General features: G+C 42.2%; 1 protein-coding gene across 1 annotated transcript; it reads right to left on the bottom strand.

Annotated features, from left to right (window-relative positions):
- Window positions 1-389: 389 nt before the first annotated feature.
- On the bottom strand, window positions 390-21523 carry LOC143765545 (transcription factor CP2-like protein 1). Its single transcript, XM_077252335.1, has 15 exons — window positions 21336-21523; window positions 19886-20028; window positions 18007-18083; window positions 16943-17048; window positions 14597-14703; window positions 14315-14467; window positions 14043-14153; window positions 13845-13939; window positions 13640-13694; window positions 11942-12035; window positions 10388-10478; window positions 9806-9885; window positions 6283-6428; window positions 5598-5649; window positions 390-654 (listed from the first exon to the last, which is right to left on the bottom strand). Exons 1-15 carry the CDS (start codon window positions 21416-21418, stop codon window positions 617-619), a joined length of 1431 nt encoding a protein of 476 aa, XP_077108450.1. The 5' UTR covers window positions 21419-21523; the 3' UTR covers window positions 390-616.
- Between the last annotated feature and the right edge of the window lie 5346 nt (window positions 21524-26869).

Below are 26869 nucleotides of genomic sequence, written 5' to 3'. Positions count from 1 at the left end.
CCATCATTTGACGGAGCTCCACTATCTGAACATTTTAGTTCCCACTGATTTTTTTTTTGCACTCCAAATTCACTGGCAGAAAATCCGCTGTGATTTACCATGGCTGCATGGTGCGTAAGATTGTGAAAAATATATCAACCTAAATTGAGGGCGCAGCATGTAATTTTATGCTGTGGCTGTAGGTGCGAGTTTCACCCTTTGCAATGCATAGCGCAGTGCAGATATTACTGGAGAATGTGGCATTAGGGGAGATGAAGCACATGCAAGGATCTTTTTATACTTGCCAAGTTTTTGAAATGCAATTTTGAAAGAATATTAGGAACCTTGTAGATTTCCTCTCCTGATTTTATTTGGAACAGGATTGGCAGTATAAATGTGACTATTCAAGTGATTTTGTAAGAAATTTTTATTATCAAATTATATACACAAAAATATAAAAAATATCCAAACTATTTCTTGTATGTAGAAGCTCAGCAATTGGAGGCTTTTTCTAAGAACAGGACCAGGTTTGTTAAGCATCATGCTTTGCCATCCGTTCATCCATTGATGTGACTGGCAGTGTTAGAAGCTGCTGATCTCCTCTTGGCAGTCCAGGGGTGTCAACAGTGCTCACTAATTACCGGAGAATACAATGGTAACCATCTGGGTTTTGCACTAAAAAATAAAAATAAAATAAAAATAAACTCTGCATATGTAAGAATACAGTCTTCTGACAGCTGTTTTTGGGTTTTCTCAAATATGACAGTGTTGGTTATCTGTTGTAAGATCCTTTTAGTTGCAGCTGTAGGCAAATGTCATTTTGTTATTGGATTATTTGGTAAAATATTAGGGGTGCAAGGTTTAATATAAGGCTGTGTTAGAACAAAAATACAAAAAACTTCTTATTTTAGATCCTAACAGAAATTTAGATCCATCCAGTGATGGGCCCAAATGGCTCCTGATTAGCCCCCAATTACTATAATAAATCCTGTGATTTACAGGAAAAAAAATATTGCTGCGAACTTTAAAAAAAAAAAATACGGAATCTGCAGCAGATGCTCCCCAGAGATGTGATCAAAGTCCAAGACTACATGTCCTATAGCATGCACACATAAAGGCTTATCCCCCTGGATAGTAAAGTGGGTACGGAAAGTTTTCATACCCCTTTTAAATTTGTCACTCTTTTTCATTGCAGCAATTTAGTAATTTAAAAAAAAAATCATATTTTTTTTTCAATGTACACTCTGCACCCCATCTTGACAAAAAAATGTAATTTTTGCAAATTTATTAAGAGAAGCTGAAATATCACATGGTCATAAGTATTCAGACCCTTTGCTCAGTATTGAGTAGATGCAGCCTTTTGAGCTAGTACAGCCATGAGACTTCTTGGGAATGATGCAACAAGTTTTTCACACCTGGATTTGGGGATCCTCTGCTATTCTTCCTTGCAGATCCTCTCCAGTTCCGTCAGGTCGGATGGTGAACGTTGGTGGACAGCCATTTTCAGGTCTCTTCAGAGATGCTCAATTGGGTTTAGGTCAGGGCTCCGGTTGGGCCAGTCAAGAATGGTCACGGAGTTGTTCTGAAGCCACTCCTTTGTTATTTTATCTGTGTGCTTAGGGTCATTGTCTTGTTGGAAGCTGAACATTTGGCCAAGTCTGAGGTCCAGAGGACTCTGGAAGAGGTTTTCATCCAGGATATTTCTGTACTTGGCCGCATTCATTTTTCCTTCAGTGACAACCAGCTGTCCTGACCCTGCAGCTGAAAAACACCCCCATAGCTTGATGCTGTCACCACCATGTTTCACTGTTGGGATTGTATTGGGCAGGTGATGAGCAGTGCCAGGTTTTCTCCACACATACCGCTTAGAATTATGACCAAAAAGGTCTATCTTCGTCTCATCAGACCAGAGAATCTTATTTCTCATAGTCTGGGAGTCCATCATGTGTTTTTTTTTAGCAAACTCTATGCTGGCATTCATGAGGCTTCCGTCGGGCCACTCTGCATAAAGGCCCGACCGGTGGAGGGCAGCAGTGATAGTTGACTTTGTGGAACTTTCTCCCATCTCCCTACTGTGTCTCTGGAGCTCAGCCTCAGTGATCTTGGGGTTCTTCTTTACCTCTCTCACCAAGTCTCTTCTCCCACGAATGCTCAGTTTGGCTGGACGGCCAGGTCTAGGGAAGACTTCTGGTGGTCCCAAAATTCTTCCATTTAAGGATTATGGAGACCACTGTGCTCTTAGGAACCTTGAGTACTGAAGAAGTTGTAACCTTGGCCAGATCTGTGCCTTGCCACAATTGTCTCTGAGCTTCTAGACCAGTTCCTTTGACCTCATGATTCTCATTTGGTCTGACATGCACTGTGAGCTGTGAGGTCTTATATAGACAGGTGTGTTCATTTCCAAATCAAGTCCTATCAGTTTAATTAAATAAAGCTGGACTCCAATGAAGGAGTAGAACCATCTCAGGAGAATCACAAAAAAATGGACAGCATGTGACTTAAATATGAGTGTCTGAGCAAAGAGTCTGAATACTTATGACCATGTGATATTTCAGTTTTTCTTTATTAAGTTTGAAAAAAAAAAAAAAAAAAACAGAAATGTAGAATTTTTGCAGTCAAGATTGGGTGCAGTATGTACATTAATGTGAAAAAATGAAAATTTTTTGAATTTACCAAATGGCTGCAATGAAACAGAGTGAAAAAATTTAAAGGGGTCTGAATACTTTCCGTACCCACTGTATATCAGTTCCCTTCACTACTTAATGCCCATTTAGTTGGTTGTGACGCTTGTATGTTTGGAACAATAAGCTCCATCTGTCAATGATCTGCTGAAGGTTTAGTGTGCATTGTGCAAGGAGGAAAATAAAGATTCACCATCCACTTCCTCCAGTAGAAAGGTGTTACTAGGATGACCCTTAGGCCTGGGACACACTTAACGTATAAAAAAAGGTCCGTTTTTCATGGCCGAGAATCGCACAAATGTTTCAAAAACAGTGATCCGTGTGCAGTGCGAGGATGCGATTTCCTCGCATCAAATGATCCGTGTGACATTCGTGTGACATCCGTATGGCATCCGTATGCCGAGATTTTCTCACAGGCTTGCAAAACCGACATCTAATGGATTTATGTGCTCAAATGTTCGGTAAAAAATATATACAGTGTGTATATATATATATATGTGTCTCAATGACATATCTATATATATATATATATCTATATCTATATCTATATATGTCATTGAGACACATATATATATATTCTGTATTTATATTTCATTCAGCGCGATATCTGTGAAAAGCCGGTAATTCAATTGCCGGCTTCTCATTTCTCCTTCACAAACCCGACATATGAGACATGGTTTACATACAGTAAACCATCTCATATCCCTTTTTTTTTTTTTGCATATTCCACACTACTAATGTTAGTAGTGTGTATGTGCAAAATTTCAGTGCTGTAGCTGCTAAAATAAAGGGTTAAATGGCGGAAAAAATTGGCGTGGGCTCCCGCGCAATTTTCTCCGCCAGAGTGGTAAAGCCAGTGACTGACGGCAGATATTAATAGCCAGGAGAGGGTCCATGGTTATTGGCCCCCCCGTGGCTAAAAACATCTGCCCCCAGCCACCCCAGAAAAGGCACATCTGGAAGATGCGCCTATTCTGGCACTTGGCCACTCTCTTCCCATCCCCGTGTAGCGGTGGGATATGGGGTAATGAAGGGTTAATGCCACCTTGCTATTGTAAGGTGACATTAAGCCAGATTAATAATGGAGATGCGTCAATTATGACACCTATCCATTATTAATCCAATTGTTTGAAAGGGTTAAAAAACACACACACACATGATTTAAAAGCATTTTAATGAAATAAACACAGCGGTTGTTTTAATATTTTATTGCTCTCTCAATCCATTTGCAGACCCTCGCTTGGCAAAATAATAAACGCACAAGATACATACCTTCTGCTGACCCGTCACGTCCCACGAGGTAATCCATCTGAAGGGGTTAAAATTATTTACAAGCAGGAGCCCTGCAAATGCAGCTGTGCTCGTGCTTGTAATTCCCCGGCGAATGAAGGAAATGTAGGTCATTGACCTGCATTTCCTTCAGTCGCGGTGATGCGCCCCTGCTGGATGTTCTCATGAACTGCAGCCTGGGAACTTTTTCCCACGCTCCAGGTCATATGAGGACATCCACCAGGGGGCGCATCACCGCGACTGAAGGAAATGCAGGTCAATGACCTACATTTCCTTCATTCGCCGGGGAATTACAAGCACGAGCACAGCTGCATTTGCAGGGCTCCTGCTTGTAAATAATTTTAACCCCTTCAGATGGATTACCTCGTGGGACGTGACGGGTCAGCAGAAGGTATGTATCTTGTGCGTTTATTATTTTGCCAAGCGAGGGTCTGCAAATGGATTGAGAGAGCAATAAAATATTAAAACCGCTGTGTTTATTTCATTAAAATACTTTTAAATCGTGTGTGTGTGTTTTTTAACCCTTTCAAACAATTGGATTAATAATGGATAGGTGTCATAATTGACGCCTCTCCATTATTAATCTGGCTTAATGTCACCTTACAATAGCAAGGTGGCATTAACCCTTCATTACCCCATATCCCACCGCTACACGGGGATGGGAAGAGTGGCCAAGTGCCAGAATAGGCGCATCTTCCAGATGTGCCTTTTCTGGGGTGGCTGGGGGCAGATGTTTTTAGCCACGGGGGGGCCAATAACCATGGACTCTCTCCTGGCTATTAATATCTGCCGTCAGTCACTGGCTTTACCACTCTGGCGGAGAAAATTGCGCGTGAGCCCACGCCAATTTTTACCGCCATTTAACCCTTTATTTTAGCAGCTACAGCGCTGAAATTTTGCACATACACACTACTAACATTAGTAGTGTGGAATATGCAAAAAAAAGGGGGATATGAGATGGTTTACTGTATGTAAACCATGTCTCATATCCTGTCGGGTTTGTGAAGGAGAAATGCAAAGCCGGCAATTGAATTACCGGCTTTTCTATAGAACACCGCTGCGTATTTCTCGCAATGCACACGCATGGTCCGTGTGTAATCCGATTTTTTCTCGCACCCATAGACTTGCATTGGCGCGTCTCGGCCGAGATACGCTGACAATCGCAGCCTGCTGCGAGTTCCCTCGGATCCGAAATACGGTGGAGAAAATATCGGATGATGGGAGCTGGACCATAGATTAACATTGGGCCGAGTGCTATGCGATTTTTTTATCGCATAGCACTCGTCCGTATTACGGTCTAGTGTGACCCCGGCCTTACAATTAGTTTATGATCGGGGATCTTTATTTATGGAAAGGGGTTTTCAAACCATTTTATGTAGATAAATACTCAGCTTTTTTTATAGCCATAATTGTTCTGGGAGTTGTAATTTAGTAACAGCTTGCTCTGTACAAGGCTCCTGGTAAATAAGTAATATTCATGTATATTGTAATAATATGGATTATTGGACTTGTGGCATGTACACAGTGGGGCCAATATATTCTGACTAGGCAAACGGCATAGTTAATTATAGCGGAGCTATTGGTGTATCATGCATTATATATACTGTAGCTGACCAATGAGTTTGTCTACAAAACAAATGAACTCACATTTCTGCAGCGTAGCTGTAAAGCAGGATTCATCCAGCATATTTCTCACCATCTGGGGGGACACAGAATCAAGTTAGAATCTGTATATTGCCAGGCAAACACTCAACATTGTACAGTATAATAATACGGTAAGGATAATGTACAAATGATGAGCTACCCGGTGCGTTGCTTTGTGTAATACTGAGCACAGTATGGAGGGAGTGCTCGATATGTCACCTGACGTGATCTGATTGCTTTTATAACGAAACATGCATCTTAATCCAGCAATTAATAAGATATATGTGCTTGATGCAGCTGAGATCCATTCTCTGTCCTTGTTTTTTGTGTTTTTGTAGTATGTGACAATTGGAGAAGTGTTAAGAGTTTATTTTGCCAACTGTGGGCCAAAAGCTATTCTCTCTGCCTCTCCCATGCGAGTTATCGTGCGTTTTTACTGGGGGGGAAGGAAAGAGGCTATTGCCAGACTCCTAGTAGTGTCTTATCTTCTGCAGGAAAAGGATCGGATATATTGGCAGTCAACATGGTTGATCATTCTGGAGAAAGTTGATGTGAGATCCCTTCTTAGACAGTCATAAAGTAAAGTGGTTAATATAAACCTAGTGGTTATGAACTGCTTATAATCTAGGGAAAATGGTAAATCCCAGAGATCTTCATTCTATCATGTAGCCTTACAATGAATACCTACCATGTCACTCAGCAGGATATGGATCCCGTGGGGGCCGGTCCTGGAGATCCGTAAGATGTGGTTTGCTGGGACACTGAATAGGTCTGCCAGTTTATTGGTCAGTTCGGCTGCAGTCACATCTTCCATGTAGATCTCTTGATATAGGGCTGAGAGAAATGGATGAACTCCATTAATTATTCCGTTGTTCTTCACCTCGCCCCTGTTATTTCATTCTATATCTCATATATAATTTAGCAGAAATCTCATCATCATTGGCCACTTTATGATGAAAGATTAAAAAAAAAAAGTGCATGACAACTGATGTTACTTCCATGCCTTCTGTTGCTGGCGGTCACAAGAGAACCAAAACCTGTTTTCTCATGGCTTTGATATTTCTTGCCTGTCAGAAGCAATCTCGAGCCACTGGCTGAAGACTGTCATTTTACACTGCGGGTATGTGTGCGAGTATGGCCTTGGGCATATGGGTGTTGACTCTTTACATTGCCTACAGTTTGGTTTTTTTTGGTTTTTTTTCTCCTGTGCATGCTATATTGTACTATAGCTCTAATTCCCCAACTATTCCAGATTAGGGAGCCCCTCCGTGGAGCCTGTTCTCCATAGTGACTTTACGGCTGCAGAGAAGGCAGGACCACTGTCACATTAATACGTCATGGATATCATGGCCCCATGAATGCCAGAGGTCTTATCCAATGCTAGCTCTAAGGTTTCGGTCACATGGTTATCTGTCCTTTTTCATTCCACTTTGTATATGATGTAATGATGACACTGCTATATTATGAGCAGTACCCATGTGAAAGGAAAGTTCATGGCTCCTCATTCCCTCTTTAAATAACTTTCCCACGGAATAGGTGAGGGGAGATTAGGACTTATTTTTGCCTAGCACAGAGCCTGAGAGGAACACTATAGAGAGAACCAACATGTCATGCGCTGACCCAGAGACTACCATCTTGGACTGTTCTTAGGGTATGTGCACACGTCAGGAGTTCTTCAGGAATTTGTGGGGTTTTTTTTTTCGGATTTCCCTGATAAAAACGCTATAATTCTGCACAAAAAACGCTTACATTATGCATCCTATCATTTAGAATGCATTCCGCAATTTTTGTGCAGATTTTGCGTTTTTTTCCGCAAAAAAAACGCAATCCGCAAAAAGAATGAACTTGTTCATTCTTTTTGCGGATTTTTTGCGGATTTCCCATGATTTTGGAGTGTCAGGAGAAAAACGCAAAAAATCTGCAAAAAAAAAAGCGTCAAAAACGCATGCGGATTTCTGGCAGAAATTTACGGATTTTTGTCAGGAAAATTTCTGCAAGAAATCCTGACGTGTGCACATACCCTTACAACCAGAATGCTACAGGTTGCTGATCTGATTTCTACATTTAGGCTGCTCCTTTAGCAATTTTGGGCTTTTCTTAGCAAGGAACATTAAACTGTGAAAAAATTCCCAAATAGTGACTTGCACATAACTCTTTGGTTCTCACCATAGTTGTTGTGGTGCAGTCATTATACAGTACAGTGCAAACCTTTCAGGCATGTGTAGTGGGGAAAAAAGGTGCAAAGTAAGAATGCTTTGAAAAATAGAACTGTTAAAGGATGTCCTGCACTAGGACAACTCTTTTCAATCTGAAAGTTTGCCCCTATTAAAATAAAAACACTTGTATTCACCTCCTGTGGTGCCATTCCAGCGGTGTCATCACTCATGTACCCAGTGCTCACGTGCGGTTATGTCATGTGAGCCCTGCGCCCAATCAACACATGAGAGCCGACACCGCTGAAATGGCGCTGCCACAGGAGATGAGTATACTTGTTATTTTAATGGGGGCAAACCCTTGAGATTGAAAAGGGGTTGTCCTAATGCTTTAAAGGGACTTTGTCAGCACAGAATGACTGCTTGCTTGTTGTCCCTCTATATCCACCTCCCCCTTTATTTGATTTACAGACCTGGCTTCATAGAGCCAGAGAAGGGAGGAGAGAGACTGAAACCAAGCAGGTGGGCAGGTGTATATAAATGCCTGACCCCGTCATAATGCACCGAGCGCCTGTACTTGGTTTGGACAGTCATTCTGTGCTGAGTCAATAACAAAATGCAGAGAAAGAACACAAAAGCTATTTAAATCAAATACGGTAAGTATTTGGTGTGACCACCCATTGCTAGAGCATCTAGAATTGCTGCTGTTTTGCAGGCTAAGTTAGGGACTTTGGTGTAATTGGCTACTCATGCATCTGACTATAAGGCTATGTTCACACATGGCGTATTTGCTGCGTTTTTTTAATGCAAATTTTCAGCTGCAATTTACAGTACCAGCAAAGTCTTTCAGAAATCTCATGTGCACAGTTTGGATTTTTTGTCCTTGTTATATAGTGATTTGCTTGTTTTGTTTTTGCAGAATAGAGCATGTCACTTCTTTCAGCATTTCCTTTTAGCATTGAAAGTAATGGGTGGTTAAAAAAAAAAGTGCAGGTATCAGGTTTTGCTCCGTTTTTTTGTTTTGTTTTGGTTTTTTTTGTGCCCAAACCTTATGAAGTAGAATGATTTTATTTTTTTGGCCTCTAAACTTGATCAGCATGCAGAAGAGATAAATGTAGCATGACAAAAACGCAGGGAAGAAACAAGCAAAATATGCGTTTTTTTTGTTGTTCTTTACTGCCAAGAGAGCGGGTTCTGTTGCAGAAAAAAAAAATGCAGCAAAAATGCCACGTGTGAACATAGCTTAGTCCTACAAATGGGTGATAATGGAAATATGTACGGTAGGTTGAAAAATGGTTATTGACTGAAACAGCTGTGTAGGAGGCTTTGAAACTGAGTGAGGAGCAGTGAGGAAGAAGATGGCTTCATGTCACAGGCAATACACCATGGCAAGACTGACCACAGCAGCCAGACACACGGTAGGTATAGAAAGTATAGTAAGGTATACAAAGTTTTCCCCTAAGCAAAAATCAAACAAGGGTTTCCAGATTTGCCGTTACAGATCCTTTGGCAACACGTCAAGAAATGGACATTCCAAATATTGATTTGAATTACTAATCTCTCTTGTTCGTTCACTTAATGGCATTTTGTTAATTGATAAAAAAAAATTAAAAAAAATTAGAAATATTTACTTTTTAAGCATTCTTACTTTGCAGCATTTTATTTTCCACAGGTGCCTATAACGTTTGCACAGTATTGCATTTCTAACATCAAAATGTATAGTTTGTCAGATGTAAGCCCGAATTCACCTTCAGTGTAATCCTCTCTAGCTTTATTAAAACTGGGAGTGCCCAGTAACGCCATTCCTTCCAATTATCCACTTGCCAAGTAGAAGAGTAATCCTGCTTGGCATTTGGGTTACAAGATTATAATCTGTTACTGGTTTATTCGGTCACAACGATATTGTGGATGTGCCCAGAATGTGACATTGGTCATTGGAAGAGCATCATAGAGGGAGATTATACTGATAGCGTTCCCAGTGATAGGGCATTAGTCACCAGGGTTGGAGGGACTTCAATGTTCTTCAACAATGTAAACCTTTTGTATAGTAATGCTCACCTGTCTGTATTGCATCTGTGTCTTGGTTCTTGGCTGATGACTCTGTACTAATGTACAATGTGAGACGAGGCCGCACCGACCTGTCGGGACAGATAGATGGGGAGTTTTGAGGGGTTTATTTCCCATATATTCCTGATTTCCTTAAAAATTGGGCTTGGGCAACAACCCCACATATAGAAAAGATACCACCATACAGTATCCAAGTAATGCAATCCTAAAGTGACATCTTGACACTGCCATATATTGCTCACATATTATACAGTTTTATTTAACCACTGATGACAGTAACGTCTAAATATTTTTTCCCATAAAGTGTTAATAGAACCTAATTAGTACTGCCTTTTAGATCAGTGCAAAGCAGGAGATGGTGGCTGACGTCTCATATTTCTTTAGTATTGCTCACACAACTGTTGTGTAACTTACTCGAGTTGTAACCTCATTCCTCCCCATCTTGCCTACTCTATTAAACCTCTTATACCCATAAACCTTTTAACTATAAACCTCACTGAACCGCATCTTCAAACATTGACCCCTGAACATGATTGTCCAATGTTCTACTTGTACAGAGCAAATGGTATTTACCTTGAAGTCAGAGCATGAGACAATCTGATCCCATCTGCCACTCCACAGATTTGAGTAAGGTCCCTGCGGGTCATTTTTAAGAGGTCCGCACCTGGTGAAAGGAACAACTTGGAAATTAGGACATCTAAACTAAGTGACTTTGACTTAAACTATAGGCACACTGGGTTTGTGGTGTTATTGAAGCATGTTCACTCAAATCAAAGACCACCAGAAAAAAAGCCAAACTTTGTTTCAAGATTTCTCCATTTTGCAGTTGAGATGCGGTTTTTGTTTTATTTTTTTCTCCTACTCTGGGATTTGGAAAACACCTTCTGAGGGAAAATGAAAAAGCACATCTGGATGGAAAATGCATCAAACTATGCAATGCTAAATGAGGGGGGAAATTCCAGGAAAAAAAAAAAAAAACTCATTCAAAACCATTTTTTTAGGAAAATTAAAAATTCCTCCAAAACGGGAGCATTTCTTGAAGCTGTTTACTCATTTTTGAAGGCCTCAAAAAAACTCTGCACATAACCTAACGAGGGTCTTTAGTAAAATAAATTACAGAATATTGTTTCAGGCCTCCCATCCAGTATTTATGGGGCAACCTCCTGATCCTCACATGATTGATGTCGGTGAAGGAAAATATTTGAATTCAGACTCCCCGATCCTTTGTTCTTCAGTTACAGAAGCCACTGCCAAATGAGGCTGATTGTGGCTTACTAATCTCTCCCCATAGAGAAATCGGGAACGCTGAAAAATTGTGCTGTATGGCCCTTATTTTATAGAATAGTAACTGCACAAACTGTGGGAACTGTTGGCATCTACAAGAGATTTATATAGGTGCCTTAGACTTTGTTCTCGTGTTGAATTTTGCTGCGTTTTTTTTTTTTTCTGCAGGCAAAACCTGTTTTTTTTTGGCAGTAAAAAACTGAAAAAAAAGCAGGTTTTGCTGCATTTTTCATGCAAATACAGTTTAGTGTCTGTTGTTCCTGAGTTTTCTGTACCAAAAACGCAGCAAAACCTGATATCTGCCTTTTTGTTCTTATTCCTTTCTATGGGTGAAAAAACCCTGAAAGAAGAGACATTCTGCAGTTTTCAAAAAAGCAGATTTCCAATTCAGTCAGGAAAAAAAACAATGTGTACATGAGATTTCTGAAATCTCATGGCTTTTGCTGGTACTGTAAAACGCAGCAGAAACGATTGAGGTTGGAGCCTTATCACTGAGCCCTGTGTTATACCTCCATGTATGACAGCAGAGTAAATAGAATTTGCTGATAATGAAATCTTTTTCAGTCTAGCATGTACGCTGATCTGCACTGGGCCTAACAAAACGATTACATGCTATAGGGCTGGCTGGTATGTAAATGGCATAGTATTATGGTACATTACCATACAGTTTAGCACTTATGAGATTTGCATAATCTATCATCTGTAAGCAGAGACATATGACTAGATAATGAGGATATCATTAGTCTGACATAGAAATTGCAGCAATACCATTACAGAACATCAAAAGTGAACAAGTGGAAGAGCCAAATTACCCCGGGGGCCTCCAATTATTATCCTTATTACCTGTGAAATTGCAAAATGTTCTGCAGTAATTAGAAAATCGGTTTCGCAGCAGCCATTGCTGGGTGTCGCTGATGGAGGCTGAGGGACTGAGACTCTGGAAATTGACAATAAGAAACAGTATTGGTGATGACAAAGGAATATAATTCACCTTATTTGTGGTGGGTGGTAGCGCAATGTCTTGTTTAGGCTTAGTATCTTCACTTTATAGGCCTGCTTCATTCAGTGTGACCATATTACAAAGTCTCTTCTATAATGCTTGTAAAAAAACTAACCCTAAAATTTAATTCAAGGGGTTCTATGAATTTAGAAAAAGGTATTTTTTTTTGTGAAAAGTAGCACCTCTCTTGAGCTGTTTGGTATAGCAACTCTGTTACTTTTAGGCTGGTTTCACACGTCCTGATATTTCCGGTACCGGAAAAAATGATACCGGAGATATCTATGTCCGTGTGTGTACTACGTGTGGCAACCGTGTGCGGCATCCGTACCAAACGGACGGCTGCCGGGGAAGTAGCGCTACTGTAAGCGCTGTTCCCCGGCGGCTGGTGCTAAAGCTGGCTATCATCCATTCTCCCCTACCGGTGAGGAGCACAAGCAGGGGAGAATGAAGCAGCGGTCACAAGCTCAGTAACTAGCATTCTCCCACGGTCCTGAGGTCACAGAAGTTCATGCGGCAGTGAGCACAGACTCAGTGACGTCACCGCTAGTTACTGAGCCTGCGCCCGCTGCGTATCATTCATTCCCCAGTAGTTTACAGCCGGGAGAGGTCGCATTAGCATTTCCCAGATATGGATTACGGCGTGGGACTGAATGAATGCCGAACAGGTATGGGTATATTATTGGTTTATTATTTTTATATTTTTATAGGAGATCAAGGGCGTCTCTTGGATTAGCAGAAACAATAAAGATGGTAAAACTGTGTGGTGTAAGATTTCATTTAAATACTTTATTCTTACTGTGTGGTGTTTATTTAACCCTTTACCAACTATAGGATTAGTAATGGAGAGGGGTCTTATTGACAACTCTCCATTACTAAGCCAGGCTTAGTGTTACCTTACAATAGGAAGATGACATTACCCCACTTGCCACCGCTACAGGGCAAGTGGGAAGAACCAGGCAAAGCGCCAGAATTGGCACATCTTTAGGCTGGGGGAGGGCCCATATCCATGGCCGCTTACCAGCCTAACAATAGCAGCCCGCACCTGTGAGTTTTGCCAGGTTGGTTTAAAAACATAGGGGGACCCCATGATGGGTTTTTCATTCATTCATTCATTCATTCATTCATTCATTCTCTCTCCCCTGCTTGCCGGCAGAGCAGGGGAGAATGGATTAAAGCCGCGTTCAGCACCAGCCACAGGGTAACTGCACTTACAGTCGTGCTACTTCACCAGCGTCCGTCCGTGCACACAGAGACAGTGTGCACTCTTCTCCATGTGCACGTGTGTCCGGGTGAAAACGGACACATGGTCCGTGAAAACACGTTGACATGTGCATAGATCCATTCATTTGAATGGGACTACGTGTGTCAGTGTCTCCAGTACGTGAGAAAACTGTCACCACACGTTCCGGAGACACTGACATGTGAAACCGGCCTTACTGAAATTTGGCTGCACTACCAGACTTGGCCTGTGGGCAAGAATAATGTTTCTTCTCTATTTGGGATGGATATTTGAGTTTTCATTACTTAGATCGGATACTCACCTCTCCTGCGCACTCCGTGGAGCTGTCTGAGGCACATACAGGGGATGCACAGATCCTATGGGAGAAAACGGGAATCAACGCTATTGAGGTATAGAGCACTGACTAAATATTACACTATGGTTTCCAGTGCTTCGTCCTATTAAGCAGTTTACAAATAATTTGGTTCGTCTCTATAACCCTATCCCTAGTGGTATTTGGCATTTACCTGTCCGGGGTTGGCACCTTGAAGTTACGTGGTGAGCAGATGCCAGGAGTGATGCTTGGGCTTCTGGGTGTTTCAACCTCTGGCCAAGGTATGCACTACACAAACATAATAAACTACGGTAGTTATGAATTCTTCATATTTTATGAAGAAAGGCATAGGATGACTTCACAAAAGTGAGTATACTCGCAGTGTGGGTACCTCAGTAAGGATAGTGGTTTCACAAGGGGGTTGGTACTTCTCACGATCTAGCGCTGAACGCTTCTCCACTTTCTCACGATCTGTCTTCTGCTTACGGTCTGCTCCTTTGGGCTGGGAACAGATGCAGGGAAATGTAGATAAGGACCATAGAGTGTAGAAGTTGATGTGAAATGATGACTTCTAGCAAGTGTTGGATGCCGGCAGCTGGTAACTGTAGTTTTGCAGCAGCTGTCCAGCCTCGGGTTGGAGACTACAATGTCTGGCCTGGGTACCTTGAACACTTTCACTTGACAGCTACAGGAATATAAGTGTTCGGTAAAGTTGCCTTGAGAGTCGGCCTTGTAGGTGTCCACCTGGATTCGGAAAGGGGCTCCCTTTTCTCCACCGTTTTTTCTTTGGGTGAACTCTGTACTGATACAGTGAACCTGAAAAAAAAAATTTGTTATCACCGTCTTAAGGCATTACCCCAGTAGAATCCTACAGTTCACAAAGTTATATAACACCAGTGAAGGACAACAAGGTCTTTATACTAAAGTCACTCGCTTTTTCCTCACCTGTATGAAAACAGATGTTCTTTTACTGGGATCCCATAGAAATTCAATGATGTTCAATGCACTGGGATTTACCAGAGGGTTAATGACTCCCACAGACAAAGGGACATCTGGAATGAAGAACACAAGACATGGAGCACCTGGAAATTAACCTGAAACTTTTTCACTCTCAAAATTGGTCACTAGAGATGTAGGGCAGTGGGATACTTCCCTATTCTCCTAGAAAACGTGTATGCTTGGTCAATCTAAAGCCGATTTCACACATCCGACTACTCTGATCAGCAGACCCAGCTTGACTGGCAGGACTCCCTAACTGTACTAAGTATTTTATAGGAATATGTGAAGCAGTTGGGTAAGGGCAGGAGACCTGGCAGTCAAGTCTTCTGATCCGAGTACATGGGTGTGTGAAGCTAGCCTTAGGCTACTTTCACACTAGCGTTTTTTTCAATACGTCGCAATGCGTCGTTTTGGCAAAAAAACGCATCCTGCAAAAGTGCTTGCAGGATGCGTTTTTTTACCATTGACTAACATTAGCTACGCATTTGCGACGCATTGACACACGTCGCAACCGTCGTGAGACGGTTGCGCCGTGTTGTGGCGGTCCGCCGGGAGCAAAAAACGTTACATGTAACGTTTTTTGCTCCAGACGGTCCGCTTTTTCCGACCGCGCATGCGCGGCCGGAACTCCGCCCCCACCTCCCCGCACTTCACAATGGGGCAGCGGATGCGCTGGAAAAATGCATCCGCTGCCCCCGTTGTGCGGCGCAGAGAACGCTAGCGTCGGTAACCTTGGCCCGACGCACAGCGACGGGCCGAGCCCGACGCTAGTGTGAAAGTAGCCTTAGAGGGTTTATGATGGGGGGGAAATGTAGAGTGCTGTGGTTCTATTCACATCTGTTCTTAAAGTGAATCTGTCAGCAGGTTTTTGCTATGTAACCTGATGGCCACATGAGACACTGATTTCAGTGATATCTCACTTATTAGGGTGCGTTTAGGCACCCATTCAGTGGTACCCTTCGGGGTTTAATTTTGAACCCCCCATAAAACAGGATTAAGACGTATGCGCCAACGGAGCCATAGACTATAATGGTGCTGGTACAGTGAACTGTTCCTCTGACATGCATCATTTTTGGGCATGTGCACCTACTGGCGGAGGACACCCATACGCAGTCTACTACTTCTGATTGTCCACTTCAGTAGGCATATATGCTCGAAAATGATATACTATCGGTGCATACACCTGAATCCTGTTTTGCGGGGGCTTTGAACGCAAGCCCTGATTTGACAAACAGGTGCCTAAACACAAAGGCTGTGTGTTTCCATACAAATGGAAGAGAAAATTTCCATTGTACTCACATTTTAGGAATCGCCTGTCTTTATTTTTCAAAGTGCCATTCCAAAGCTGCTGACCGACCAGAAATATCCAATGCAAAAAAGAGGTGGAAGGGCATGTCCAGTAAAAAAAATAAAAATAAAGAAATCTTCAAGCTTTATTCCAAATACCCAGCTTTAAAAATCCATACAAGGTAGATGTGGTACAGCATGCTCTATGACTGACGGTGCAGTAGGTGCCAGAAACTCGTCAGAGCAGTCCCTCTTCTATGGATTTTTAGAGATATGGATTTGGAATAAAGCGTAAATATTTTTTTATTGGATGTGCCTGTCCACCTTTTTTTTTCTTTTTTTAACATTGGGTGATTCCATACCGTGAATGCTTTATTACCAGGACGTTATTCCAACCTAGACTAGCTCCCTGCTGCCACATCGTCCTACCACGCCCCCTCCTGTGTTAAGCCGCTCACTGTCAACAGACCATGTGCACAGAAAGCTGGGGGGGGGCGCTGTTTTAGCGTTCTTGAGCTCTGCTGCAACTACAAAATCTGATTGTGTCACAACTGCTGCGCCCAGTAAACAAAGTGATACATCACTAGAATCGGGGCCTCTTTTCCTAAGTTATGCTGCTCTCAAATGGGGTAGCAGAAACCTGGTGACAGATTCCCCTTAACCATTATTCTGTACTGCCATAAGAGGAAAACAATGCGATTGTCAGAGGGCTGTATAAGTCCTGTGATGGACAGTAGCAGCACTTGACAGGAACCACTGACTTATAATGATGTCTGTTTGTTTTCTTCCATTGTTATTTTGCCAGAGAAAAACAATGTAGCATGCTGTGCTGCTTTTTCCAGTAAATATGTTAAAATCTGGGCTGGATCCTCCAAACGCAGATGTGACCCCAGAATTTATTACCCCCCACCCCTGTCCTGCCGTGACATTGCCTCAGTCACCAAGCTGCTGTGCTACAGATGATTATAGGGAGGACTTGGTACTTGTCATGTAAAGCGTGTGTACCTAGATCCAGAATTCTGTCTCCTGGGTGACTGAGCTGCCAGCTTTCCAATTGCTGTCTTTCACTGTATTGCAGGCGCCTGTCATGGAAAGCCACACGGATTACACTCTGTGGAAGAGATGAGAAAGAGATGACATGTCAAGTTACAAGCTACGTCATGGCGTATGCCATGTACTGTAAGGTCACCTAATGGCTGTGCAGCCGTATCTATGGCAACCTTTTGAGCACCATTTTTCAGTTTACACGTGTGATACACTATCTCCTCCCCAACACACACACCTTCCCCTGGAAGTTAAACCAGCTAAAAATGAAACGGGTTTTCCGGGATTGTAGACAAATGTGAAAAGGAAAGGAATGACATAAAATAAAAGGACTGATATATTTGTTAAACCCCCACACTACTCTGGTGGCCTCAGCTCTGTCTTTGATTATTTGGCTGCAGTAATGAGGTGGTGTCATCTACCTATGAGGCCACCGCAGTCAAGCACTGGCCGTTGCTGTCTCATGCCATACACTGCTGTGCCCAACGATTAGCTGCAGCGGTCTTGTGAGTAGACCACACATGATCATTACAGCCAAGTAAACAAAGATGTGGGCTATTTAAGAGGCAACTATTGACTTTTTTTTTTTACTTTATGACCAGCAGAGCTGTGAATACAGCTCTGAAGTATAAACAGCTTACATAAGACCGCATTTTCAAAAAAAATCACAGAAAAAGATACAGCCTTACCAACACCAAATCAGATTACAAATGTGCTAGTAGGATGCAGCAGACTCCATGATGAAAGCCGGGGTTATGATGACCAGCAGAACTGCGAATGCAGCTCTGAAGTATAGGACGATCCGTAATTGTGTAATGCATTTATAAATAGTACAGCGCTGCGGAATATGTTGGCGCTATATAAATAAAATTATTATTTATTATTACACCCCTTTTCATGTAGAATGTGTGGTTGTATTAAATACACACTATATATACCCTTGCACATTACTGCACACAGATCCAAATTTACATTTTATTGTATCAATAATCAAAAATGAATATCTGTAAGACGCGTGCACCAACCTTTAGTGACCGACGACTTTCTGCTATGTCACTTGCTCCCTTCCAGTTACTTAACAAGCGGATCTCATAGGACTGACCTACAACCAATTAGTAAAGAGCAGAAATAAGAACTCTGATAATATGACAGGGACACAGGATTTGCTATAGGACAAAATGATCACGATCTACATTCTGTTCCCAAAAGGTAATTTTGAAAGCTAACGTGGCCTGCCATAGATGTCACATCTGTCAGATCATCATTTATTGATTTTCTATTCATTTAATTAATACTCCTGCCTTCCTCGTACTTAGGGTTCCCCCTGCTGGTTACGTAGCTGTACTACTGTATAATAATGCACTGATGTAGATCACCTTATTATTATCAGATGCTGTAATTTACCAGCGAGACCCAAATCGGTCTGTTCTTTAATATTCACACCAGGCTGACAACGTTAGAAAATGTGTTTATATAATACTTTGCCAAAATTATAATATTTACATTATACAAAATGTATTTAATCTTCTCTTGTCTTTGGGCTGTCATTCAATAAGTGACATTCATAGCGGATCTTCCCCATAAATAGAGTATTGGAGTCGTTTATGATAATTACATAACATTTCCATGTATTAGGTAATGCATATTCGCTTGCTTGCCTTTTATTTGCTGTCCTACTGGTTTTCTGAGTGTTAGTACTAACTGGAACTGGTTCCAGCAAGAAGATGACTGGACCAAAGCTGCAACCAAAACACTAGAAGACAAGCTGTCACCTATTCCTTAGATGATGACAGTTCTACCTTTCCCCTTTGTCTAACTTATGACAATGAATCCGTAAAGGATAAATGCATAGACCATCTGTTTAGGCAGTGTAGAACCACAAGTATCATCATGCCTATGAGCCTCAATGGAGGAAGTTTTAGTGCTTTATTAGACTCATTGATTTAATTGATATAGTATGAGCAGCCACTAGCCTAGGTACCACCAATCTAAGTGCAACCTGCACCAATTTAAAGGGGTGGCAGACTTCCCTAGTATAAAGAAAGAAATGAGACTGGAGCAGCAGAACATTACACTCCATGGCCTATGCCAGTATTGGGAGAGGAGCCAACTTGGTGGGATTATCATTGAAAGGCAGGATTTAGTTAAACTGTGTGTGTATATTTATTTATTTTACTCATTTATATAGCGCCATTAATTCCACAGCGCTTTACATACATTATCATCACTGTCCCCGATGAGGCTCACAATGTAATTTCCCTATCAGTATGTCTTTGGAATGTGGGAGGAAACCGGAGAGCCCGGAGGAAACCCACGCAACACGGGGAGAACATACAAACTCCTTGCAGATGTCGTCCTTGGTGGGATGTGAACCCCGGACCCCAGCGCTGCAAGGCTGCAGAGCTAACCACTGAGCCACCATGCTATGGAGCTTTGCTATAAAGCCTAGATTAGTGGGTGTTCAACTGCTAGGACCGCCACCGATTGCCAGAATCTGATATGAAGGAACAGCAATGTGCATGATTGACCGTTGCTCCATTCATTTTCTATGGAACTGTAGCGCATTGCCACTCCATTCTGACGGGGATAAAAGTGCCCCGTTCTGACAAGTGGTGGAGATCTCTGTGGTTCTCCTGACCACCACCACTTGGTGGGTAGTTGGTAACTTCTTCCTACTCATATAACATAACAGAGAAATGCAAGGGATTGAGATCCATCATTAACAGCGATGAATATTACAGCTATACTAGTGCATGTGGTTGAACCCTAATTAGTCCTATACAATTCCTTATGGTGCCCGCTTTATAATACTCGGCTTGGGCACTGCGGGTAGGAGAGACTGATATCAATGTAAATAACATTAGTAATAACTCTCCGTTAGATGAGACCAGAGTTGAACATTACCCTGGTTGAGGTAGGTGAGCGTCTCCTCATGTAGCTTCACGGCTGGAGAGCTGGGAGCACAGAGGACACATTGGAAGGCCGGGCACAGCGGGGTGGGTATGGGCTGGTCCTCTTGTTTCAGAAAAGGCAGTGGTATGCTCTCCCTGTAAACCACACACAGAAACATGGAACGTAATGTAATTTAGGAAAGTTTAATATTATATACTCCACCCCCCAATGTAAGCTATAACCATACTAGTCATGGTGGAATTCTGCACCCATATAATACCAGGAGGTGCGTAGGCTCAACACATTCATACAGGTCACTGAAGTTCAAGGTGACAACAAATACCTCTTATGATACTGCAGCTGCTGCAGAACCTCTTTTAAAGAGTAAGAGAGAGCATCCTGTCCATGATTGATTTTTATGCAACTCCCCCTAAAGTTAAAGAGGCTGGGACAAATAACTTTAGCTGCTGAAGAACTTCTTTTGTGATGGTATAGACAGTTGGTGGCTGAGATTTTAATTCATACCTGCTAAATACTTCATTCCATGTTCCTTAAAGGGTTAGTCCCATCTTTAGATGTTATAACCTATCCATTGAAACAAGGATTTGCAGTGCCCTATCTGAATGATGAGGAGGCGTGCCATGCGTAGCATCCTTCCTTCCATTCATCATCTATGGGACTGCTGGGAAAAGCTGACTTCCGTACTTTCCTATTTGCAGATGTCCCTCAGAGGGTGATTGGAGTGGTGGTGCAATTATTTGACCTCTACACTAGTCAAATGGGGCATTCAGAGCCCGGTCCTCGGATCAGTGGGGGGTCTATGCAGTTAACTTCCAACAGGTGGCGCTATAGAGTTCAAGTCCTCTTTTTCTCAGAAGAGGCAAGTTGCAGTTAACTATCACTTATCCTATGGATAGGTCATAACTTCTAAAAGTGGGAATAAGCCTTAAATGGTAGAGCTGTATCCTGGGTACACCTCGCTTGTCTCCCATCATTTGTGCCAACCACACCACCTTCCTGGGTAAATCTGATCACAGCATCCGTAAATATACATATATTCTTAATCTCTTCAGAGACAGATTTTAAAGATTTCGGATTGGCATAGATAGACCATTGTCCGGTCATTTAGGTTCGACCTCTGTGACCCCCACTGATCATCACTAGGAAAGCGCTGTACCACTTTCCGCTGTGTGCCGTGTTGGCTCCACTTATCTTTTTTCAAGCAGCTACATGCCCAGGCCATTGTCTTGAGTGAGTCTGTCAGGCGGTCTTTGAAAAAGCAGAAAGGAGCTAAGATATGCCACCAATAACTAGCTTTAGACAACCACTTTAAAAATTAGCGTTAAAAGCCGTCATGCCATTTTATAAAAATATACTAATTCCTATGGATCCAAACAATAATACCAAGATCATCACGTACATCGTTGAGCGCCTGCATATGCAGTAGCGTTGTATCCGTTACCTGTAGATGGCATTGGTTGGGCTTTGGTAATGTTCAGCAGGTGTGGGCCAGTAATGCTCAGGTTGGCTGTGCCAGAACAGCATGGTGAATCCTTACTTTTGATAATTCTGATAGTAGTCCAAGAAGTGAAAAGGCAGAAGCATTGTCAGAATGAACCTGCTCTTATAAAGCAGAAGGATGACTTAAGAGGCTGGGTCTATGTTGGCACCTGTCATCCCAGTTACATCGGCTCCTATTGGCTGCGAGGGAAGATCCAGCCCAGTGTCCAGAGAGTGAGTATCTGTATACATATATACAAACATAGAGACATCACACAGGGATCACTGTTTATATGTACGCAAGAGCGCAAAGGAAGAAAAACTCACAACACTATATACATTGTCATGTCACAGGGCAGGCAACACTCCACCTACTGATAAGGAGACAGACTTCTTATCTGGAACACACAGCAGACAATAGCTGCACTTTACATAAGTGCATGAATTGACTCGGTTAATAAAGTTGAATAATTGCTGAAAGGGGTATTTTCATCTATTTCATAGATAAAACCAAAGAAAAAAAACATACAACCTGTAGTAAGTAGAGTTAAAACCAGAAATTTACATTAAATCAGAATAAACTTTTCCCGTTTTTAGGTCAGTTAGGATTACCAGAATGCTTAATATTTGCCAAATGCCAGAATAATGAGAGAATGTTTTAAGGCATTTGTATTACTAACTGCAAAGTCAAAATTTTACTTACATTTCATTAGTATTTGGTACCATTGCCCTTAAACTGAATGACTTGGGCCAAACTTTTGGGCTATCCTTCCACAAGCTTCTCACAATAGTTGGTTGGAATTTGGGCTCATTCCTCCTCACAAAACTGGTGTAACTGATCCAGGTTTGTAGGTCGCATTCCTTGCACCTGCCTTTTCAGCTTTTCCATAAATTTTCAATAGGATTGAGATCAGGACTTTGCGATGGCCACTCCAAAACATTGACTTTGTTATCCTTAACCCCTTAACGTCCAATGACGGACACAGTCTGTCATGGTCGGGTGTCAGTTCCCGCACCAGAACGAACTGTGTCCAACGTGCATTTAAACTATCACTGATTGTGGTTACTTCACACTAGACCTTGGAAATCAAGGTCCCTGAGTCTGGAGGAAGAGGAGAGGCCACAATCCAAGCTGCTTGAAGTCTAGTGTGAAGTTTCCACAATCAGTGATGGTTTGAGGAGCCATGTCATCTGCTGGTGTAGGTCCACTGTGTTTTATCATGACCAAAGTCAGCGCAGCCGTCTACCAGGAAATTTTAGAGCACTTCATGCTTCCCTCTGCCAACAAGCTTTTTGGAGATGGAAATTTCATTCTCCAGGAGGACTTGGCATCTGTCCACACTGCCAAAAGTACCAATACCTGGTTTAAAAACAACAGTATCACTGTGCTTGATTGGCAAGCAAACTCCCTGACCTTAACCCCATAGAGAATCTATGGAGTATTGTCAAGAGGAAGATGAGACACCAGACTCAACAATGCAGAAGAGCTGAAGGCTGTTATCAAAGCAACCTGGGCTTCCATAACACCTCAGCAGTGCCACAGACTGATTGCCTCCATGCCACATTGATGCAGTAATTGATGCCAAAGGAGCCCCGACCAAGTATTGAGTGCATTTACTGAACATACATTTCAGTAGGCCAATATTTCGGATTTTAAAATCATTATTTCAAGCTGGTGTTATAAAGTATTCTAATTTACTGAGATAATGATTTTGGGGTTTTCATTGACTGTAAGTCATAATCATCAATATTAACAGAAATATCAGAAATGGATCACTGTATTTGTAATGACTCTATATAATATATGAGTTTCACTTTTTGTATTGAAGAGCTGAAATAAATTAACTTTTTGATGATATTCTAATTTTGTGAGATGCATCCGTATATGGCCTCCATCCTGATATGTCCCTCATCCTGGTATATACAGCTCTGGCAAAAATTAAAAGACCACCAAATCAAAACCCTGTCATGGGCAGCCCAATCTCCAGACCTGAACCCCATTGAAAACCTCTAGAACAGGGGTGTCAAACTGCATTCCTCAAGGGCTGCAAACAGGTCATGTTTTCAGGATTTCCTTGTATTGCACAGGTGATCATTTAATCACCTGCACAGAATGATTCCAGCACCTTGTGCAATGAGAAGGAAATCTTGAAAACACGCATGGTTTGAGGCCCTCGAGGAATGCAGTTTGACACCCCTGCTCTAGAATGTAATGAAGAGGATGATGGATAGTCACAAGCCATCAAACAAAGAAGAACTGCTTAAATTTTTGCACCAGAAGCAGTGTGAAAGACTGGTGGAAAGCATGCCAAGACGCATGAAAGCTGTGATTAAAAATCATGGTTATTCCGCAAAATATTGATTTCTGAACACTTCCTGAGTTAAAACATTAGCATTGTTGTTTCTAAATTATTATAAAATTGTTTTCTTTGCATTATTTGAGGTCTGAAAGCACCGTTTGTTGTTTTTTTATAATTTTGACCATTTCTCCTTTTCAGGAAAAAAAATACAAAATTTATTGCTTGGAAATTCGTAGACATGTTGTCAGATGTTTATAGAATGAAAGAACAATTTGCATTTTACTCAAAAAAATACATATAAAGAGAAAAATCAGAAAAACTGAACATTTTGCAGTGGTCTCTTAATTTTTGCCAGAGCTAAATATATATATATATACACACCCTCCATCCTGGTATTTATGTTCCTCATCCTAGTGTTAGTGTATGTTGCTTATCCTGGGTCCCATCCTGGTATATGTCCCCCGTTGTGCTGCTGATCTTTATTGCATAGAAAAAAATAAACCATTATACTCACCAGTTGCGTACATAGAAGTAATGGGGCACCATGGCAAAAGTATAATGCACTTCCCATAGTCCTCCATATAATATAATTCACAGCCTATAGTCCTCCATATAGTATAATGCACCCCATAGTCCTCCATACAGTATAATGCACCCCTATTGCCCTTCATATAGTATAATGGAACAACACGTCCATCTTGAACTGTCCTCCCATCTATCTTCCTGCTCCCTCTTCGACCGCTTTCAATCTGGCTTCCGGACACACCACTCCACTGAAACTGCCCTAACTAAGGTCACCAATGACCTATTAACCGCCAAGAGCAAGCGGCACTATTCTATCCTCCTCCTCCTGGACCTGTCCTCTGCCTTTGACACAGTGGACCATTCCCTGTTGCTGCAGACCCTCTCATCCCTTGGCATCACAGACTTGGCCCTATCCTGGATCTCATCATACCTAACAGACCGGACATTCAGCGTCTCCCACTCACACACCACCTCCTCACCTCGCCCCCTATCTGTCGGAGTCCCGCAAGGTTCAGTTCTAGGGCCCCTGCTCTTCTCCATTTACACCTTTTGCCTGGGACAGCTCATAGAATCTCACGGCTTTCAGTATCACCTCTATGCTGATGACACACAGATCTACATCTCTGGACCAGATATCACCACCCTTCTAGCCAGAATCCCTCAATGTCTATCCGCTATTGCATCCTTCTTCTCCGCTAGATTTCTAAAACTTAACATGGACAAAACAGAATTCATCGTCTTTCCCCCATCTCACACGACCTCCCCAACGAACCTATCCGTTACAGTAAACGGCTGCCCACTCTCCCCAGTCCCACAAGCCCGCTGTCTTGGGGTAATCCTTAACACTGATCTCTCCTTCAAACCACATATCCAAACCCTTTCCACTTCCTGCCGCCTCCAACTCAAAAATATTTCACGGATCCGTACATTCCTAAACCAAGAATCTGCAAAAACCCTAGTCCATGCCCTCATCATCTCCCGCCTCGACTACTATAACCTCCTGCTCTGTGGCCTCCCCTCTAACACTCTCGCACCCCTTCAATCTATTCTAAACTCTGCTGCCCGACTAATCCACCTGTCCCCCCGCTATTCCCCGGCCTCTCCCCTCTGTCAATCCCTTCACTGGCTCCCCATTACCCAGCGACTCCAGTACAAAAGCCTAACCATGACATACAAAGCCATCCACACCCTGTCTCCTCCATACATCTGTGACCTCGTCTCCCGGTACTCTCCTGCACGCAACCTCTGATCCTCACAAGATCTCCTTCTCTACTCCCCTCTTATCTCCTCTTCACACAATCGCATACAAGATTTCTCTCGTGCATCCCCCCTACTCTGGAACTCTCTACCACAACATATCAGACTCTCGCCTACCATCGAAACCTTCAAAAAGAACCTGAAGACCCACCTCTTCCGACAAGCCTACAACCTGCAGTAACCACCAATCGACCAAACCGCTGCACGACCAGCTCTATCCTCACCTACTGTATCCTCACCCATCCCTTGTAGATTGTGAGCCCTTGCGGGCAGGGTCCTCTCTCCTCCTGTTCCAGTTGTGACTTGTATTGTTCAAGATTATTGTACTTGTTTTTATTATGTACACCCCTCACATGTAAAGCGCCATGGAAAAAATGGCGCTATAATAATAAATAATAATAATAATAATAAACCAACTATAGTCCACCATATAGTATAATGCAACCCCCATAGGCCTCCATATAGTATAATGCATCTCATAGTCCTCCATATATTATAATGCACCCACATAGTCCTCCATATAGCAGTATAATGCACCCATAGTCCTCCATTTAGTATAATACACCCCCCATAGTTCTCCATATAGTATTATGCATCCAACAGTCATCCATATAGTATAATGAACTTCATGGTCCTCAATATAGTATAATTCACCCCATAGTCTTCCATATAATATAAAGCACCCCATAGTCCTCAATATAATTTATGTACCCTCCATAGTCCACCATATATAATGCACAGCCCATAGTCCTCCATATGGTATAATGTACAGCCCATAGACCTCCATATAATATTATGCACCCCCATGGTCCTCTATACAGTATAATGTATCCCATAGTCCTCCATATTGTATAATGCACCCCATAGTCATCATATAATATAATGCACCCTCCATAGTCCTCCATATATAATGCCCCCCCATAGTCCTCCATATAGTATAATGCACAGCCCATAGTCCTTCATATAGTACAATGCTCCGCATAATCCTCCTTATAATATAATGCACCCCATAGTCCTTCATAAAGTATAATGCATAGTCCATATTCTGCCAAATAGTATAATGCACCTCCATATATAATGCACAGGCCATAGTTCTCCACATTAGTACAATACACAACTCATCGCCTTCATATGATATAATGCACAACCCATAGTCATCCATGTAGTATAATGCACAGCCCATAGTCATCCATGTAGTATAATGCACCACCCATAGTCCTCCATATCGTATAATGTAACCCCCATAGGCCTCCATATAGTATAATGCATACCATAGTCCTCCATATATTATAATGCATCCCATAGTCCTCCAGGCTCGGATGGCCCACAGGGTAACAGGGGAATCCCTCGGTGGGCCCCTGTGTAGATCTGGGCCCCCAACCCCACTGTATGGGCGCTACTTGGCATAAATCAC

The sequence above is a fragment of the Ranitomeya variabilis genome, chromosome 4 (genome assembly GCF_051348905.1).
Source record: "Ranitomeya variabilis isolate aRanVar5 chromosome 4, aRanVar5.hap1, whole genome shotgun sequence".
In the NCBI taxonomy this organism is placed as follows: domain Eukaryota; kingdom Metazoa; phylum Chordata; class Amphibia; order Anura; family Dendrobatidae; genus Ranitomeya; species Ranitomeya variabilis.
The sequence above is the reverse complement of the archived record's forward strand: the minus strand, read 5'-3'. Positions and strand labels throughout refer to the sequence as shown.

What these genes read in the sequence shown, in the direction of transcription:
- LOC143765545 (XM_077252335.1), bottom strand. Translation starts at nt 21,418, where the DNA reads ATGCTGTTCTGGCACAGCCAACCTGAGCATTACTGGCCCACACCTGCT. An exon ending in AACATTTTGCAATTTCACAG is followed by an intron (nt 10,479 to 11,941) that starts GTAATAAGGATA and finishes TCCTTTCACCAG; the next exon opens with GTGCGGACCTCTTAAAAATG. An exon ending in TCTCATGCTCTGACTTCAAG is followed by an intron (nt 9,886 to 10,387) that starts GTAAATACCATT and finishes CTGTCCCGACAG; the next exon opens with GTCGGTGCGGCCTCGTCTCA.